The 16112-nt window shown below is 43.2% G+C and overlaps 1 protein-coding gene across 3 annotated transcripts in view; it reads left to right on the top strand.

The window, feature by feature from the left end:
- FOXO3 (forkhead box O3) overlaps positions 1-16112 on the top strand; it is a 119436-nt gene that overhangs the window by 2231 nt on the left and 101093 nt on the right. Inside the window, exon 1 of one of the 3 annotated variants that reach the window (XM_070496685.1) lies at positions 27-243. The exons of the other annotated variants lie outside the window; for them this stretch is intronic. Coding sequence (XP_070352786.1) covers positions 172-243 — 72 coding nt within the window. The 5' untranslated portion in view covers positions 27-171. Of the gene's footprint in view, positions 1-26; positions 244-16112 lie in introns of those variants that run through there. 3 annotated transcript variants of the gene reach the window in all.

The following is a 16112-nucleotide window of genomic DNA, read 5'->3' on the forward strand; positions in this document are numbered from 1 at the left end:
GCGCGCCTGCGGGCGCCGGGAGAGGGGTTGGCGCGGAGAGCTACGGCGGGGAGGCTTTGGGTGTTCTGTGTGACCCTCGGAGGAGGGCACCCTGGGGACGGCCGCGGAGGGGTGGGGCGGATAGGAAGCTCCCGGGGAAGCCTCGGGCATGGCCAGGTGAGGAGAGGGGGCATGGGACGCCGGCGAGGGAAGGACAGACGGTCAGGAGTGTATTTGCTGGATTCCCGGGACAGCGCGGAGAAGGTAGGTCCGCGGCCAACTTTGGAGTAGAATTCACCGTAGTGGGGGCGCTGCGGGTGGAGCGAGGGGACGTGGGGGAGTGTTTGGGACTCGGTGCCCGGGGGAGGGGTTGGGTTTGTGGTTTTCAGTCGGTCGCAGGAGCTTGGTGCGTTGTCAGTAGCTGGGTGAGAACCCCTTGGGTCCAAATTTCGGGCTTGTGGGTGTTAACTCCCACAGGCACATCGATCCCATTAGAGAAAGCAGTGGTTGCAAACCTTTCCCTGGCCGGCTATCTTTCCTTGCTTGTGTCTACACCTCTATTCCTCAGAGATGTCTCTCCAGTAAATCTGCCCCCAGTAGCTTCTCTGCTGTCCTGGGGCCTGGAACGGGCCAGCCCTGCCACCTCAACGCGGACTGGCCGCACCTGCTGCTCCCGCTGAGGCCTGGACTCCGGAGTTGTTGGGGGGGCGGGGGGAGGTCCAGGTGTGGAGGTTGGGCCTGGAGCTTCACCTTGGCTCGTGGGAGGGAGGTTTGGTGGAAGGGCTGGGCCGTAATGGCTTCTGCCTATTAGTGAACCTGAAGAGAGGCGCTCTCCTGCTCCTTTTCAGCCTCTTGGGGTCCTAGACACGTGGTAGGGAGAGAGGTGTGGAAAGGCTATGATGTAATGACTTCCTGCAGTTGGACAGCCAAAGAGATTAACTCCTGTGCCCCTGCTGGGCTGCTGATACCCGGTTGTTTCGCTCTTCCTGGCACCTCATCCTCCTGGCCCCTTCCCCCAAGATAGGGATGTGGCAGTACCAAGCGTCCTGCGTGTTGCGCGGGTGGAGATGCATATCGCTTGTCAGTTGCTTCTATTTGCAAGTTAGGGTTTTTTTTTTTTTTTTTTTTTTAATTAAAGAGGTGGTTGCTTCTTACTTCTGTCCCTTGTCTTTGGAGAGCCCTGTATCTTCCTGGGTTCCAGTAGGTGTATAAAATAAGAACCATTTAATCTTAGTGGAGAATTGAAGCACTGGAAAGGAGCCTGTATATAAAAAGGCTAAAGAATGTAGTGTATTGACTACTTTTTAAAAACCTTGCAAACACAGTGCCTGTTTTTTATTTTTATTTTTTATGGCTAGCATTGGAGAGGCCTTGTTTAGGTATTTTAAAAGCAAGATGTAGTTTGATACTATTCCACAAATCTGTCTTATTTCCTTTAACAAATGCTGACATGATAAATCTTATATTTGATTTAACTTTATTGCTTTGCAAAGGAATGCCAGTTGTGTGATCTGAGGGCTGTTTCCAGAAACGGTGACAATTGGTTTCGTTTCAAAGCCGTGATACTGTGATGCCTTTTAAAACCGAGTTTGCAAATGGATAGCACGGGTTAATTGCAGTGTGCTGTGTCAGGAAAGGGTGAGTTTACAGGATCTAAGAAGATGGACTTGGGGATTTGGAATATTTTTCAAATTTCTCACACTTGAAATTTTTGTACGTTTTGAATTTGGTGCAGAGAAACTGTTAAAAGTTAGCTAACTTTTAACTTAGTTAAAAAGTTAACGTGGGAAGAGGAGTCACCTTTCCTGTGATTTTTGAGATAGCAAAAGTAACTTAATTCTAGAAATATTATTTCTCGCTATTGCGTTTATAGTTAAAGATAGTAACAGTTTAACAGCACTTGATTTTTTTGAAGATTTATGTGAGAAAGAGGTATTACCAAAAGTAGCCATGAACTGAGACTGGGGTCGTTATGTTTTCATATAGCTTGCAGAACTTGCAATAGAGATTTTGGGCCTAGTCATAGACTTTGTGGTTTTATGTCCTAACCAATTTTTGTCTCATGGTTTCTTTTTTCCTTCTCTGCTATCTCATCTCTCTCTAACTAAAATCTTATGAAATATTATAAATTGAAACTCTCCAATCTTAGTATGTTCAGTACAGGGCACACTTTTATGATTACTTTTACTTTAAAATTTTACACCAGTTCTATTGCTGAGTATCACATGGCAACTAATCCTTAAAGGCTATAAGGATGTAATTTAGTTATAAAGTTTTTGTAAGATGACCTTCATCAAAAGATGCAGCCATGCAGGAACTTCCAAATCTTTGATGATGGAGAAGGCCCTTTGAAACTGAGGCTGGTTTCATATTTCAATTATGACTAATAGCCAACCTTTTTTGTGCTTGTGGTTCAGTGGGGGTGGAAGAAGAGGAAAACGGGAGAGGTCAGGAGCTAATTGTGACCCATTTCCACGCGTCCGAGTTTCAGGAGTTGATTCCTATCATGATTAGTCATTCTGGAAGCCTGCATGTGCATTTAAACCACACTACTTTCATTCTGAGTTATGCATTAGGGTTGTTAATTTCTAAAAATGTCTAGAATTCAGGTTAACGTCTCGTAGTCATGTATGCACATAGACATAGTATGCAAGCTCTAGGCCTTCCTTTCCTTTTTAGCTTTTTGGGCCATTGCATTACGAGATCCTGTAACCAGAATTATCATGTTCAGATCATAGAATGAAAGAATTAGAAAAGAAACCCTTGAGGTCAGAATTGAGACCAGTGGTTCAAAGCCCTGGTTGCATATTGGAATCATCTGGGAGTTCTTAAAAAATACCAATATCCGGAAAGTCTGATTTAATTGGGCTGGTGTGTGGCTTAGCATTACTTGTTTTTTTTTTTTTTAAGTTTCTCAGGTGATTCTAATGTACAGCTGGGGTGAGGTTTGCTGATCTCAGTCATGCTCATTATTTTATAGGTAAGGACCTGATTCTTCAAGTTAATGACTTCTAAGATCACACAGCTAGTTAGCAGAGAGAGAATTAGTAGCCACGGTTCTAGAAATCTTTGGTCTTCATCACACTGTTTTCCTCTTGAAATTGATCTTTTTTAAAAGGTCATTTGGTAAGTAACAAGCAGTCTTACATAAGTAGAAGTTGCTTTCCTGAAAAGCAGATTTCCCTCTCAATCTAAAAACATCTTGGTTATTATTTTAGCATCGGAAAGAGAGAGGAATATTGATGCGGACCCACTGAGTGTATGTTTGCGTCGCTGTCCGGTGCCTTTCAGTGTTGGTCCTTAGGAACCATGAAGTGATCAAGGTGGCAAAAAAGATAGCATTTTAACAGGAGAGGGAAGCTCTCGGTTAACGTAACGTTTGTCAGCGGCAGCCTGTGCCAGGAGAAAGGTGATGGCCATCTTACAGGTTCCTTTACCTCAGGCATTCAAATAGAAATGAATAATCAGATGTGGTTAAGAGGGGAAAAGGTTACATTTCCTTTAGTTCACGTTAAGCTTACTTGCACTGCACCCATAACTGAACTGGTGGGTTCTCTCGGAGGACCTTTAGGACAACAGGGCTTACCTGGTCAGCCCTGTTTATCTCTGACTCTCCTACACACACCTGCCTTTCCCGTGGTCGGGGCCCGATCATGTTAGGTAGCCATGAGTTTCTGTGGTGGTTCCCACAATTTTGCAGATGTAGATGCCGTGTGACAGCTTCTGCTGCTGCTGCTGCAGAGGAGAATTCTTCAAGAGCCTGAGTCTTCCTTCATGTGAGAAGGTGTCCTCTTATGGCTTCTTCCTGAGGTAAAAAGCTGAGGGCTGACCTGCTGCATAATGCTTGTTTATGTCCTCACTGTTCTGCCTCTTTAGATGAATGTATCCAGTGCCTTTTCAACAGGCTGTATTAGGAAATGTTATTTTAACTGCCACTTTGATGTTTAAAAATATTTTTTAAAATTTCAAAATGGCCAAGTCATAATAATTCCACGTTGGCTTGTAATTTTGACCTCAGTCACCTTTTGGAGTAACTCAGCGAAGGGCTGCTTTTGGTGCTGGGTGAGGAGGAATCTGTCTTCTGCCTGGCCCGTGTTGCCGAAATGCTGTTTTGTAATTTCCTTTGGCAGTACTGTCTTCGTCAGTGATTCTCAGCTAAGGAACTTCCTCTTCCTACAGCAGCGGTACACTAGGGGGACTGTTTTTCCTCTTTTTCAAAGCTGTGTCATCGACCTATGAAGTGAAGAAATTGGCCCTTTTAGACTTTGATCTCTGAGCCCCATGGAGCAGAGACTCTTTAAAAAAGAAGCTAAGTGTTTGTTTTGATATGTTTATCTCCTTCTTCGAAAATGAAATGAAACTATGCAGACTTATTTTTAGGAGGTTTTAGGAGGGTTCTATTTTAAGAGAATGACACCATGGAAGAACATCTTGTAGTTAAACTTTTTAATACTCTACTTGTGTGATTCTTCCTTAAAACCTGCAAGATATTTTTATGTGGAAAATTATTGAAGAGGCCTTGTCCCACTAAGAAATCATTGACTTGGTCTGGAAAAAGTTTTGCAGACACCGTCCATCCAAAGATCTTGATAGAAATGCAAAGATAAGACTATTTAGGTCTGTGCATTCTGACGAGGTACCCCACTTCCCCATTTCTGATCAGATTCCAGATTCCCGGGGCTGGAGAGAATATGAAATTTATTTTGCTTTCGTACCTGCTCATTTTTCCTACAAGGAACAGACTTGATCCTATTCTTGACTCCTTGTTTTTCTCCTCACCTTTTCCTGTATCACAAATTGAGGAGTCCCGAAGAGCTGCTTTGGCTCTTTGCTGCTGTAGAAGGAGCTGGGGGTGATATATATATGGGTGGGTTAGTATCAGTGGATGTTACAGCTGGTGTACAGTAAGTAAAAGATTAGAAAGAGAAAACCCTTTTACCCATTTCCATCACATACTGTTTCATTCATTCAACAAATATTTATCAAAGGCATACTGTGTGCAGGGTGTTCTGCCGGGCCCTGGGGATGTCTTCGCAGCACAAGGTAGATAAGGTTCCAGTTCACGGGAGTTCACGTTCTATTGGAGGAAGACGGAAAATAAACATTCAAATCTGTGTTCTGCGAACTTGTCCCTGGTGTCCATTTTCTTTGCCTTTTTTTCATGTTTGTACTTCTGCTTTCCTCAGGCCTTCAGCTCTCTGCAGAGAAGTTCCTGGCAAATCTCAAACTGCCAGTTTGAGCTCTGGCTTGAAGCTGGCCTTTAATTCCCTGCCGGTCATTTTCAGCTTGCTTTGGAGCTGCAAGGCCACTGTAACATGGCTCCTGTAGTTTGGGTCTGTTTGGGTGAAAGCTGAGGCTGTCCCAAGTCCGACTGGATTAGGGCCCACCTGTGGCCCTGGACTGGTCTGAAGTCCCTGCTTCTGTCTTGTGGGGCCTCCCTCTGGCGTCGATGAGCTTTGGGACAACTAACTCATCCGCGTTGCTTTTTGCCTCAAATTAGGAACTAAAAGAGATCTTAAAGATCATGCAACGACTTCCTTTTACAGGTGAGGGCACAGGCCAGGAGCATGAGTGACTAGCTCAGGGACACACAGCCAGCAGAGATGGAGTTAAGAGTGTGTCCGCATGAGCCCAGGGCACCGCTGTTCTGTAGTCTGCTGCTAACCATTGTGGTTTCACAGCTGTTCCTGTCTGTGCCTCCATTTCTGCAAACTCTTTCTTCATTTGCTCTCCTCTGCTCCCCTCCCCCTCCTCGAGGCTGGCTCACACTAGAGTAGCTGTGTTTCTCTTTGCATTCTCCGTCAGCGCTCAGCTCACTTCACCTTGCTGAAAAAGCCTTCTGTCTCAACCCCACCCTACCCTGCCCACCCTCTCGCTCCTGCCTGTTTCTTTTGTCATTTTTCTGTGACTCTGTATTTCCAAGTACAGCCTCAGAAGCACTGGGGAATGTGTCTACCGAACAAATAAAGAGTTTCTGATACTTGGAGCTGCTTTTTGGATCATTACGTCCTCAGCCCATGAAGATAGCTTTGTTCTGGGACTCTGATACTGAAAGATCATGATGTGACTCAGGAGCATGGTGACGTCATGTGTAGAGTCTTTTGGATACTTGTAGCAACAAAAGTGGCATACATCTATGACCTCCGAGGGTTGATTTTGATAGGATGTAGTGTAACGATGAAAGGATGCTCTCTATCGAAGGCATCTCTTGCAGTGTCTTGTTTCCCAGTGTAGAAGTTCTTGAAAACTTCATTAGTGCCAATCACCACCCATCACAGAAGTTGAAGGACACCTGATCTTGGAATGACCTTCCATTAAGAGAGAGTTGAAGTCAAGTCTGCCCTCTGTGTGTGTACCCCACTTTATGCAGCATGAATATGCACTGTCAGGAAAGAGTCACTGTGGGGTCGTTCAGCCTAAAATTTATTTACTCACTTCTTATAGGAGCAAAGCTGTTGTGTACCACTAAGTTGTCCCTAATGTTCTGCATTTTGGGACAGAAGTCTCAGATATACTCGAAGTTTTATATCCGTGGATTGGAAAATAGAAATCACACGTGAAGGAAGAAGAGCTAGCAAGCAGTGTTTGAGGTGGATCTTTCCAGGGCCCGTCTGCTGCTCTTCTGAATTCGCGTTTTCTAAATAGGACCCCACTTCCAACTGCATCAGTACCCAGACAGACTTAGCATCTTTAACCATTTTATTCTTGACCAGACAACTTTCGTTTCTCAGTATTGCAGCTTCCCCACTCGGAAGAAGTGCAGTAGCAGGTATCTGCAGAATATTGTGATGGATCACTCCTTTCTGATAAAACACTAGTGTGTGATTGGAGTGTGTTTCAAGCCCAGCTTTTCTAGAACATGCGTCTTCCGCTTTTCACTCGAGCTTTTTTTGGTGAGGTTTTAATCTTGAGACTTTTTCTCTGCAGTGCATCAGTTACTGTTATGAGATAACATGACAAAGTGAAATGGACTCACTTCTCTGATGGGCTGTGATCCTTCCAGTAATTTGCTGCTCCAGTAATTGCTTCTGGTGAAGAAGCCAGGGGGTCGTCTGGGGCTCACCATGCCTGGGTGTCCAAAGGCACCTGAGTCCTGCTGTGGAGAGGTGAGCGCAGAGCAAGTACAGCTTGTGGCCCACTTGTGGGGGCAAGGCCGCCAACGCAGGAAGTGACCCCTGCCCCAGACAAATGGAATGCATTAGCTTTCCTTTGGGGTAAACCAATAATAAATCCAACAGAGATGCCTTTGGCAGTTTTCAGTATGTGTTTTGTAATTTCTTATCATCTTCTTTGAAGGAGTGTGTGTGTGAGTCCATATCATATTTTTCCTTGTGTTTTAGATGTCTAGTGAAATTAATAACTTGGCTCTTGAAACGATCGAGAAGTTATTTTAAAAACAGAGCCAGCAGAGGGAGTACACAAGTCTTTAAGCTGAACTCAAGTATTTTTTTCTCACATAGCTAAAATAATACCTTATTAAAAACAAAAAAGAGCTCTGATATTTAGTGCTTCCGTGTAGGCTGATGTCATCATTAGAAAAGGGTAATTTGGGGGAGGGGTGGTTAAAAACGTAAGGTAACTTTTTTAAAGGAAGCCTTGTTCTTCTAAGATCCATGGTCCACTTTCCATCCCTGAACAGTTAATGAAAGCACTTTAACCTGAAAGATGTCCTCCCCTGCCTTTCATCTTTTTGCTCCTCCACTCCTGATAATATATGTGAATGTTCGTCTGTACCTAATACCAAACTTGTCAGAATATGTCAAGTGTCTGGATCAGTGGAATGTTCTGTGTTTCAGTGCTGTTTTGATTGGGACTTTTGATATTTTCCAAGACTTCACAGTTTCCCATGGATGAGAGAAAGACAAAAGCTACATTATTTGCAATTCAGATGTAGTAGTCATGGATCCACTGGAGATTATAACTTTGAAATTTTTCATAGTTCTGTGATGCTATAATTTGTCATCTCCCTCTGCTTTGCCCCCTGTTTTGGTGGTCATGGTTTATTTTAATTTGCGAGCTGTAGTGGGTCGAATGGTATCCCTCTGAAATTCATATCCACCTGGAACTAACCTCGGATGTAAGCTTATTTGAAAATAGTGCCTTTCTAGGTGTAACTACTTAAATTTAAAATTAGGTCATTAAAATTAGGATTAGGATGGACCCTAAATCCAATGCCTGGTGTCTGTGTAAGGAAAGGAGAGGACGTACCAAAGGCAGAGACAGCTGCGTGAAGACCAAGCAAAGATTGGAACGAGGCAGTTACAAGCCAAGGAGCACCAGGGATTGCCGGGAGCCACCAGAAGCTAGGAAGTGACAAGGAAGAATCATCCCCTAGAGCCTTCAGAGGGAGCATGGCCATGCTGACACCTTGATTTTGGACTTCTAGCCTCCAGAACTATGAGAGAATAAATTTTTGTTGTTGTGGTAATTTGTTATGGTGGCCCTAGGAAACAAACAGGTGCAAGGGGATGGAAGGGAAGGATAGGCAGGGTTACAGATAAAGGAGAAGAATCAAAAGGGTTAATTTTATGTATTATTGAGATACAGTTGACACATAACATTGTTCGTTTCAGGTGTACAACATAAAGATTCAGTTTCTGTATATGTTGCACAGTGATCACCACAATAAGTCTAGTTAACGTCCATCACCACACATAGTTACAATTTTTTTTTCTTGTATCGAGAACTTCGAAGATCTCTCTTAGCAACTTTCAAACATGCAATACGGTATTATCAACTAAAGCCAGCATGCGGTACATTACATCTCCAGGACTGACTGACTTTATAATTGGCAGTTTGTACCTTTTGGCCCCCTTCACTCATTTTGCCCTCCCCCTACCCCCCCAAAAAAAGGTTTTATTTAGTTAAAATTAAAATGTTGATCATTCATAGGCTACTTTCTGGTAATTTAAGTTTCTTCTTTCTGCATCCTGCTATAAGGGACAGAAAGAAGGCACAGATTCCCCTTGATTTCCCAGTTAGAATTACTGGAACTTATTCCTCCGTTGCGTTTCTATTAGTGTGTTTCCTGGGTTCCCTCTCCTTCCGCCCCCCCCCACCCTCTCTGACCGAATTTCTACTACTTGGACTATTTCATGAAGCTGGTGGAAGGGCCGTGTTGTGGAGTGTGGGCTTGAGGTTTACACTGAGGCCATGAGGTCTGGCTGAGAGCTTTGCTCTAGAACAGTCAGTCTTTGGAGGGGAAAGAGGAGCCTAGGGTTCTCAGTGGAAGGATACTCTGGAAGAGGAATCCTCTCTTCTCTGTCCTTGTTAGGGCTTGAGAAGGTGGAGCCCCGTCAGGTTCGTCGTCATCCACAATGGTCGTAAGGCCAATTCAGAATCTCTTGTGGAGTCTCCTCAGCTCCTCCTGTGCTGGGTTCAAGGCCTTTCAAAGTCTCTCGCACCTGAGGCTTCAGGCTCACGTCTCCTCTCTATACATTTATGTCCAGAAACTCAGCCATCCTGATGAAGTGTACAACATAGAGTGGTTGTCCTCACAGACGTAGCGGCTGATATTTTCTAGGTACCTAGTAGGTGTTTGGGTTGTACTGTTCTGAAGTACTTAAGAATCAGAGTTGCATCTGTTTATTCTCATATTTCAAAATGATATTTTGGGGGAGGGGAGCCAGGGTTATATTGGAGACACAGTTTGGTTTTCACAATAAAAAGTGTCTACACAAGACTTTCTCAGGCCTAGTTATAATAATTATTATCATAATAGTAGCTCTGATTTAGTGAGCACCTACTCTGTGCCCAATGCCCAGCTACGTTTTTGACATCTGATATTGATCCTACAAGACAGGCATTTAAATGTAAATCCCAATTTAAAGACGAGGAAATGGTTCAAAGAAGTTTAAAGTAACTTGTTTGGGATCAAACCCAGGTTTCTTTGACTCTGGAGCTTTTTTCTTTTCCACTATGGTCTCCTGCCTTCTGGATTTCAGCGGGTACTTTGGGTGAGGGGGAGGGTTACAACAATAAATTAAATAGGTGCCAGTTTATTTTTAAAATTTTTTTGGAGGAGGATTGAGTTTTTTTAATTAAGGTATAATTAACATGCAACGTTAGTTTCAGCTATACAACATATTGATTCGATATTTATATATGTTGTGAATGATCACCACAGTAAGTCCAGTTAACATCTGTCACCACACGTAGTTACAGAATTTTTTTTCATATGTATGAGAACTTTTAAGATTTACTCTCTCGGTGACTTTCATGTGTGCAATACAGTGTTATTAAGTATGTCACGATGCTGTGCATTACTCCCCCATGACTTATTTATTTTATTGCTGCAAGTCTGTACCTTTTAAAAATAGCTGCCTTTTTAAAAGTTGCTACTGTGTGCCGCATTTACATATGTTGCCACTAATCCTCGGGTTAATTAATCCTCGGGTTAATACTTCAGAATACTGTGTCCAACGTTTATCTTCCGAGTGGTGGCTGACTCAGGGTAGCTGACACCTCTCCGTGTGTTGATGGAGGAGTGGACTTGGACCCAGGGTGGAGGCTCCTTCCTTTGATTTTGCATAAGCTAATAACTTAAGAATCGAGTTCAGTGCCTGGGGCTTTTAGTGGGAGAGTAGTGGCTTGAGAATTCTGTCCGAACCTGTTGGTTTGGTGATTCTCATTTCTGTCTGGTCACTGCCTTGTGTGACCGTGGTTTACTATGGGTCAGATACTAGGTGTACCATTTAGAACTCACAGAGTTATGCATGTAGAAATCCTTTGGGTTGGGCTATTATCCCTGAGAAATGTCTGCCTTGAGAGAACAGAAGATCCGTGCTTCTATGGGCTTCAGGTAGTGAGATGAATGGAGACACCACCACCAAGAAAAATGGATTTCAGGAAAAAAAAAAAAAAAACATTTACAAGAAGTTCCTGGCAGAAGTTTGGCTGCCGAATCAGAGCTCATAATTAAAGGTATTAAAAATATTTTGTGAAGTGGTTGACTCTTTGCAATGCAGTTCCTAACGGGTTTGAAGGCAGACTGCCAAGACAGAAACAGAAAATGTTGCATAATGCAAGTTGCTGGCCAGGTTAAAGTGTTTATCTCTACTGAAGAGCTTAGTGCTTTTGTCTTCAAGGTAAAAATATGTATGAATAGAACCTAAAACGATCGTTTTAATTGGCCATAGGAATGCAGTATCCATTTGCCCTAAGATAAAATGTGGCTAGCAGAATGCTGATCCCATGTGTGTTGGGAAAAATGTCAGAACTCTCAGTTTCATAGTAAAGATCGGTGAGTAGTGTCTGGATGGTGTCCAGAAGATAGACTGAAACCCTGTGATAAAAGTGGAGCAGGCAGAAGGATTCTGCCTGATAAGTGAGTACAGCCAGAGTACATTTGGGGGTGGGGCTGGAGGCAGTTGAAATAGAAGGTGGCAGTGGCCACAGTGGACTTTTAAAGGTACAAGTCTGGGTATAAACCTGAAGTTTAAGGTGGGCATAAAATCATATCCAATAGAGCTTGTCATATATCTCCTTGAAAACTGATACTACATTAAAAAGATCAAGTGGGTACTTAAGTCGTTAATTCACGTAATTCAAATCTCAAAACTGCTTTTTTCCTGAAGTGTCCTAATAATTGATTTTAAAAATGATATTTCTTTCCTCATAAATTATCTAGGTAATTGCCTTGATTCCGCATTTCATGTTAAGCTCAGCTGAGTGATCGTTCAAGCCTTCTGCTCACCTTCTTCTCCTTTCTCTCTTTTTTTTAAATTTTCATTTTATTTAATATTTTTTAAAAACTTTATATAACTTAATTTTCTTATAAAACTGTAGTGATTTTGTAAAGTAAAATGCTTTCTCTAGATCTCTCCATTAGCAGTTTTCATGTTGGTAGATTCCTAAAAAAAATTCTACCTAATTAAAAAAAATTGTACCTCATTTAAAACTCAGTGTTGCTGTGGATCTTGGCGAGTTTCTACCTTCCCTGGTAGTTGTCCTGGGGCTTCCTGCCAGCATTCATTTCCAAATCAGGGACTTGTTAATTTCACTCTCATCCATTGGCATCTTGGTCTGTATTGGGTACCTTTTTTTTTCCCCCCAGTTGGTAGAATGAGAAGGAACTTACCTTTATTCACTAGTTATTTTTCAGTATAGTCCCATTAACAGCATTAATTTGCCATATATAAATATACCCATCATGCACATAAACAGTGGCCCACAGACTAAACTGTAAGCAAGATAATTTTTTTAAAGTAAACATTGAACTTTGAGCCCAAGTATTCTTCTGAATTTCTTTTTTGTTTTTTTAAAGATTTTATTTTTCCTTTTTCTCCCAAATCCCCCCAGTACGTTGTTGTGTATTTTTAGTTGTGGGTCCTTCTAGTTGTGGCATGTGGGATGTCACCTCAGCATGGCCTGATGAGCAGTGCCACATCCGTGCCCAGGATTTGAACCGGTGAAACCCTGGGCCGCCGAAGCGTAGCACACAAACTTAACCACTCGGCCACGGGGCCGGCCCCTCTTCTGAATTTCTTTAAAAGAATCATGACCAGATAGATCAGGTGCCTTATTTATGTAGTGCTGAGAAGCCTTGAATGGGTATAAGAAAATACTGTGGGTCTGATTATTTTGAAGTTATCTTTAAGCTGATCCGGGTGTGAGTGTGGTTGCTTTGGCATGCTTGGGCTCTTCAGCTCCCATTAGATAGCTTCCTAGGTGAGCTAGTATACGGAAATTCGTGGCCTAAATCAGGCCTTCTGTCTCCAACCCTGTCCAATAAAGGTAAGCTTACAGCCTTCTGTTTGAATAGATGCATGTCCTCCGCTGCGCTGAATTATCTAAATCAGTCCTGTTTAGTCTCCTCCCTTTGCAAGAAAGATCCTTATTTCAGGCGGAAAGTCTAGGTGATCTGTGGCATATTTTAGACTTTCCCGCATGCAACCTTCCTGTCAGTTGCTACGGTGAAATCTGGCAGTTGCCCGTTGGCATCATTTGGTAGATGCTCTTTGGGAGGAGGAGAAGGTTTGTTCTGATGGTTTCACAGCGAATGCTGTGACTTAGTTTGTGGGCAGTGAGTACTGAAGAAGTGCAGTACCATGCGTTAAATTAGGAAAGCTAACTTGTGGTGCTAGTGCAAACTACTGTCTTCTAAGTTAATTTTGAAATAATTACTTAACAAATGAATTTTTTTTAATCAAAAATGACAATTCTCCTTTTTGGGATTCAGCCTTATCCACATCTGAGTTTTCTAATCAAATCAAGCACTGATGAATCGGTTTTAACTGTTAACACAGTGGAAATCCATCTGAATTTTTCTCTCTGGTTCCCGGTGTTGGCCCTGTCAATGTGAGCAGAGATAATTGTCACCTGACGTCTATTTGTGTTACCTGCCCTGAGATTTCCCTCCTTTGTCCGTCAACCACCAACATTGCGTTCTTCTTACTGGTCTGTTTTGTGTTCATCATTCTGCCTTAAAGAGGATCATAAAGCTTTCACACATTTTTTTCCAGCTTGTTACCTCATCCATCTGTGCTAGTCAAGAAGGAAGAGAAGAAAATAGCTCTATCTTGGTTTTATCATCTGCATCACATGATTTTTCGACTTTGAAAACTCATTTGTCAGTGTGGTTACTGGGAAGATAATTTCAGTTACTGGATACTCTGAGAGTTGCTTCTTCAATCTCCTCCCTCTTGCCTCATTAAAAAAAAAAATTAATGTTACTCAGAGATAAATTTTGTTTTTCTGGCACATGATTTCAAAGTTGAACTTTCAGATGATTTATTTGTGAGCAGTTAAAGCTCTTGCCTCAAGTGCCTAGTTATTAACTCTTCTGGAAAAAAAAAAAATAGCACACCTTGTTAGAAGAGTTTCCTGATACGACCTTCGGACTGTTACCGAGTCTTTGGCAAATGTGGGCACTTCCTTGATCAGGTAGCCATTTCTGACTTTTGAACCTGAGACAGCCAACGTTGGGTTGATCCTTTGCTCAGTCTCAGAGTCCAAGAGCCTCAGTTCTGCCTGTTGTTGAGGCTCCCAGCTGCTCTCCCATTCTTTTCTCTCTCCGTCTATGTCATTAGACATTATTTACAGGGGGCTTACTTCTCTCTTTCCCATCCACCTGTTAGTATCTCTCTGTGACCTTTTTCTTACATCAGTGCTTTTCAACCTTGGCTGCATTTGGGAATCAAACCCGGGAGCTTTGAAAAACACCCATGTTTAGGTCCCATCCTAAAACAATTAGGTTGGAATCTCTAGGTGTGGGCCTGGGCGTCTATATTCTTTCAAGCTTCTGGGTAGTTACGATGTACAGTTAGGGCTGAGAGCCGTTGTCTTAAGAGAAATGTGAGAGATTTTGGCTGTGAAAGTTATCAACTATTTTAGTATTGACTTTTAGACCTATTTCCACCCTCTCCTCTGTAGGAAGATTACCAGTTGGAGTTTGCCCCCTGGAAGCTCCATATAAAAGGGAGTGTTGTCAAGTTGGCTTCTAAGACAAGGGCGTTATTGCTTAACGAACTCTGGGTAACTAGAATCTCCTCCTCTACTTTCTTTCGTATAAGTGAATGTGGTTTCTTTAAAGTTTCCAACTCTCACTTGTTTTTCTAGTCTCCCCTGGACCCTAGTTAACTTATTTTTGAAGTTTTCAGGAATTCGTAAGAAAAGGTGGTGCTATTTCAAGTCATTGCATGAGACTTGAAAACTGAGACACATAGCTTACTCTCCCTCTTTTGTGCAGCCTATTCGGATACACTGCAGGGGGTTCTACTGTATTCTGATGCATCAAACTAGTGGTTCTCGAAGTGTGGTCTTCCGATCCGCAGCATCAGCATCACCTAAGTACCTGCTGGAAGTGCAGGTTCGTGGTCTCACCCCAGACCTACGAATCAGAAACTCTGGACCCAGCAATCTGCGTTGTAACAAGGCCTCCAGGTGATTCTGCTGCGAGCTGAAGTTTGCTACATTTCAACCGATACCACCACGAGATGGCTGTTCATCTTTTCCAATGCTTGTCAGGATTCTGAAACCAAGGTGGCATGAAAATTTTGATTTCTGACTCCTCATCTGTCACCAGAGAAATTTCGGACTTAGCAATGACTCACTGCAGTGGTTCCCAGAGACCTAGCCCCTGGCGTATTGTAGGTTTCCCACAGATCCTTGTGCGCTGTAGCCTTCTGTACGGAGCAAGGGCGCCCACCTCCCTCCTGGATAACAGTAAGGAAGGATGTGCTCAGGTGCAGAGTAAGCCGCGTGTTCATCCTAGTGCCTGTCTTGTGTTTAGGTTGGTTTCTTGTTGTTTTGTGAACTTTTCCCCTTACTTGTTTGTTTTGGACTTTTGGGAATGTTCCTAGCTTTAAGGCCAGCATCAGAGAGGGGAGTAGTCTCCCTGACTCACCCACAGACGGACATGGGACGTGTGGGAGAAAGATAAGATTAAAATGTGCTGGGTGTAATCAGGGTGCGAGGGGGAGTGGAGTGAAGGGGACAGTGATGCAGCTTTCGTGGTGAGGTCAGAGCGGGGCGGTGGTGATGGCGTCCCTCTTGGCTCCGAGTCGTAAAAGGTGCACGGCCTCTCCCACCACACGGGGAAGCCAGGGAAAGATCAAAACAAGCTGTTGCTGCTGGTCAGTCTCTTTGGAGTCTGCTGTCCATTAAGCAGGGCCCCATGATCAGCCGTATCAAACATAGCTGATGGCTTTAGGAATATAAATAGTGCAGAGAACAGTGGGTTGGCCAGGACTTGGAAGTTCATTTCAGAACCTCTTAGCAGCTGCTTCAGAATGTTGCTTGAGATTCATAAATACTCTTCTATCTGCCACATAAAAAAGATAAAATGGGGCTAGCCTGGTGGCGGAGTGGTTAAGTTTGCGCACTCCGCTTCAGGGTCCCCAGATTCACGGGTTCATATCCTCGGCGTGGACCTACATACCACTCATTAAGCCATGCTGTGGTGGCATCCCATATACAAATAGAGGAAGGTTGGCAACAGATGTTAGCTCAGGACCAATCTTCCTCACACACACACAAAAAAAAACCCCAAAAGACCAGGATTAGTTTGGATTACAAATTCTCCTGCTGTGTTAGTGGCATACCTTTTCTTACATGAAGCCCCCTCTGAGATGACACAGTGTGGGTGCCAGGCTTCAGAGAGGCAGTCATCTGGGGTTTCTTCTCAGGAATGG

This window comes from Equus asinus, chromosome 24 (assembly GCF_041296235.1).
Source record: "Equus asinus isolate D_3611 breed Donkey chromosome 24, EquAss-T2T_v2, whole genome shotgun sequence".
Taxonomy (NCBI): domain Eukaryota; kingdom Metazoa; phylum Chordata; class Mammalia; order Perissodactyla; family Equidae; genus Equus; species Equus asinus.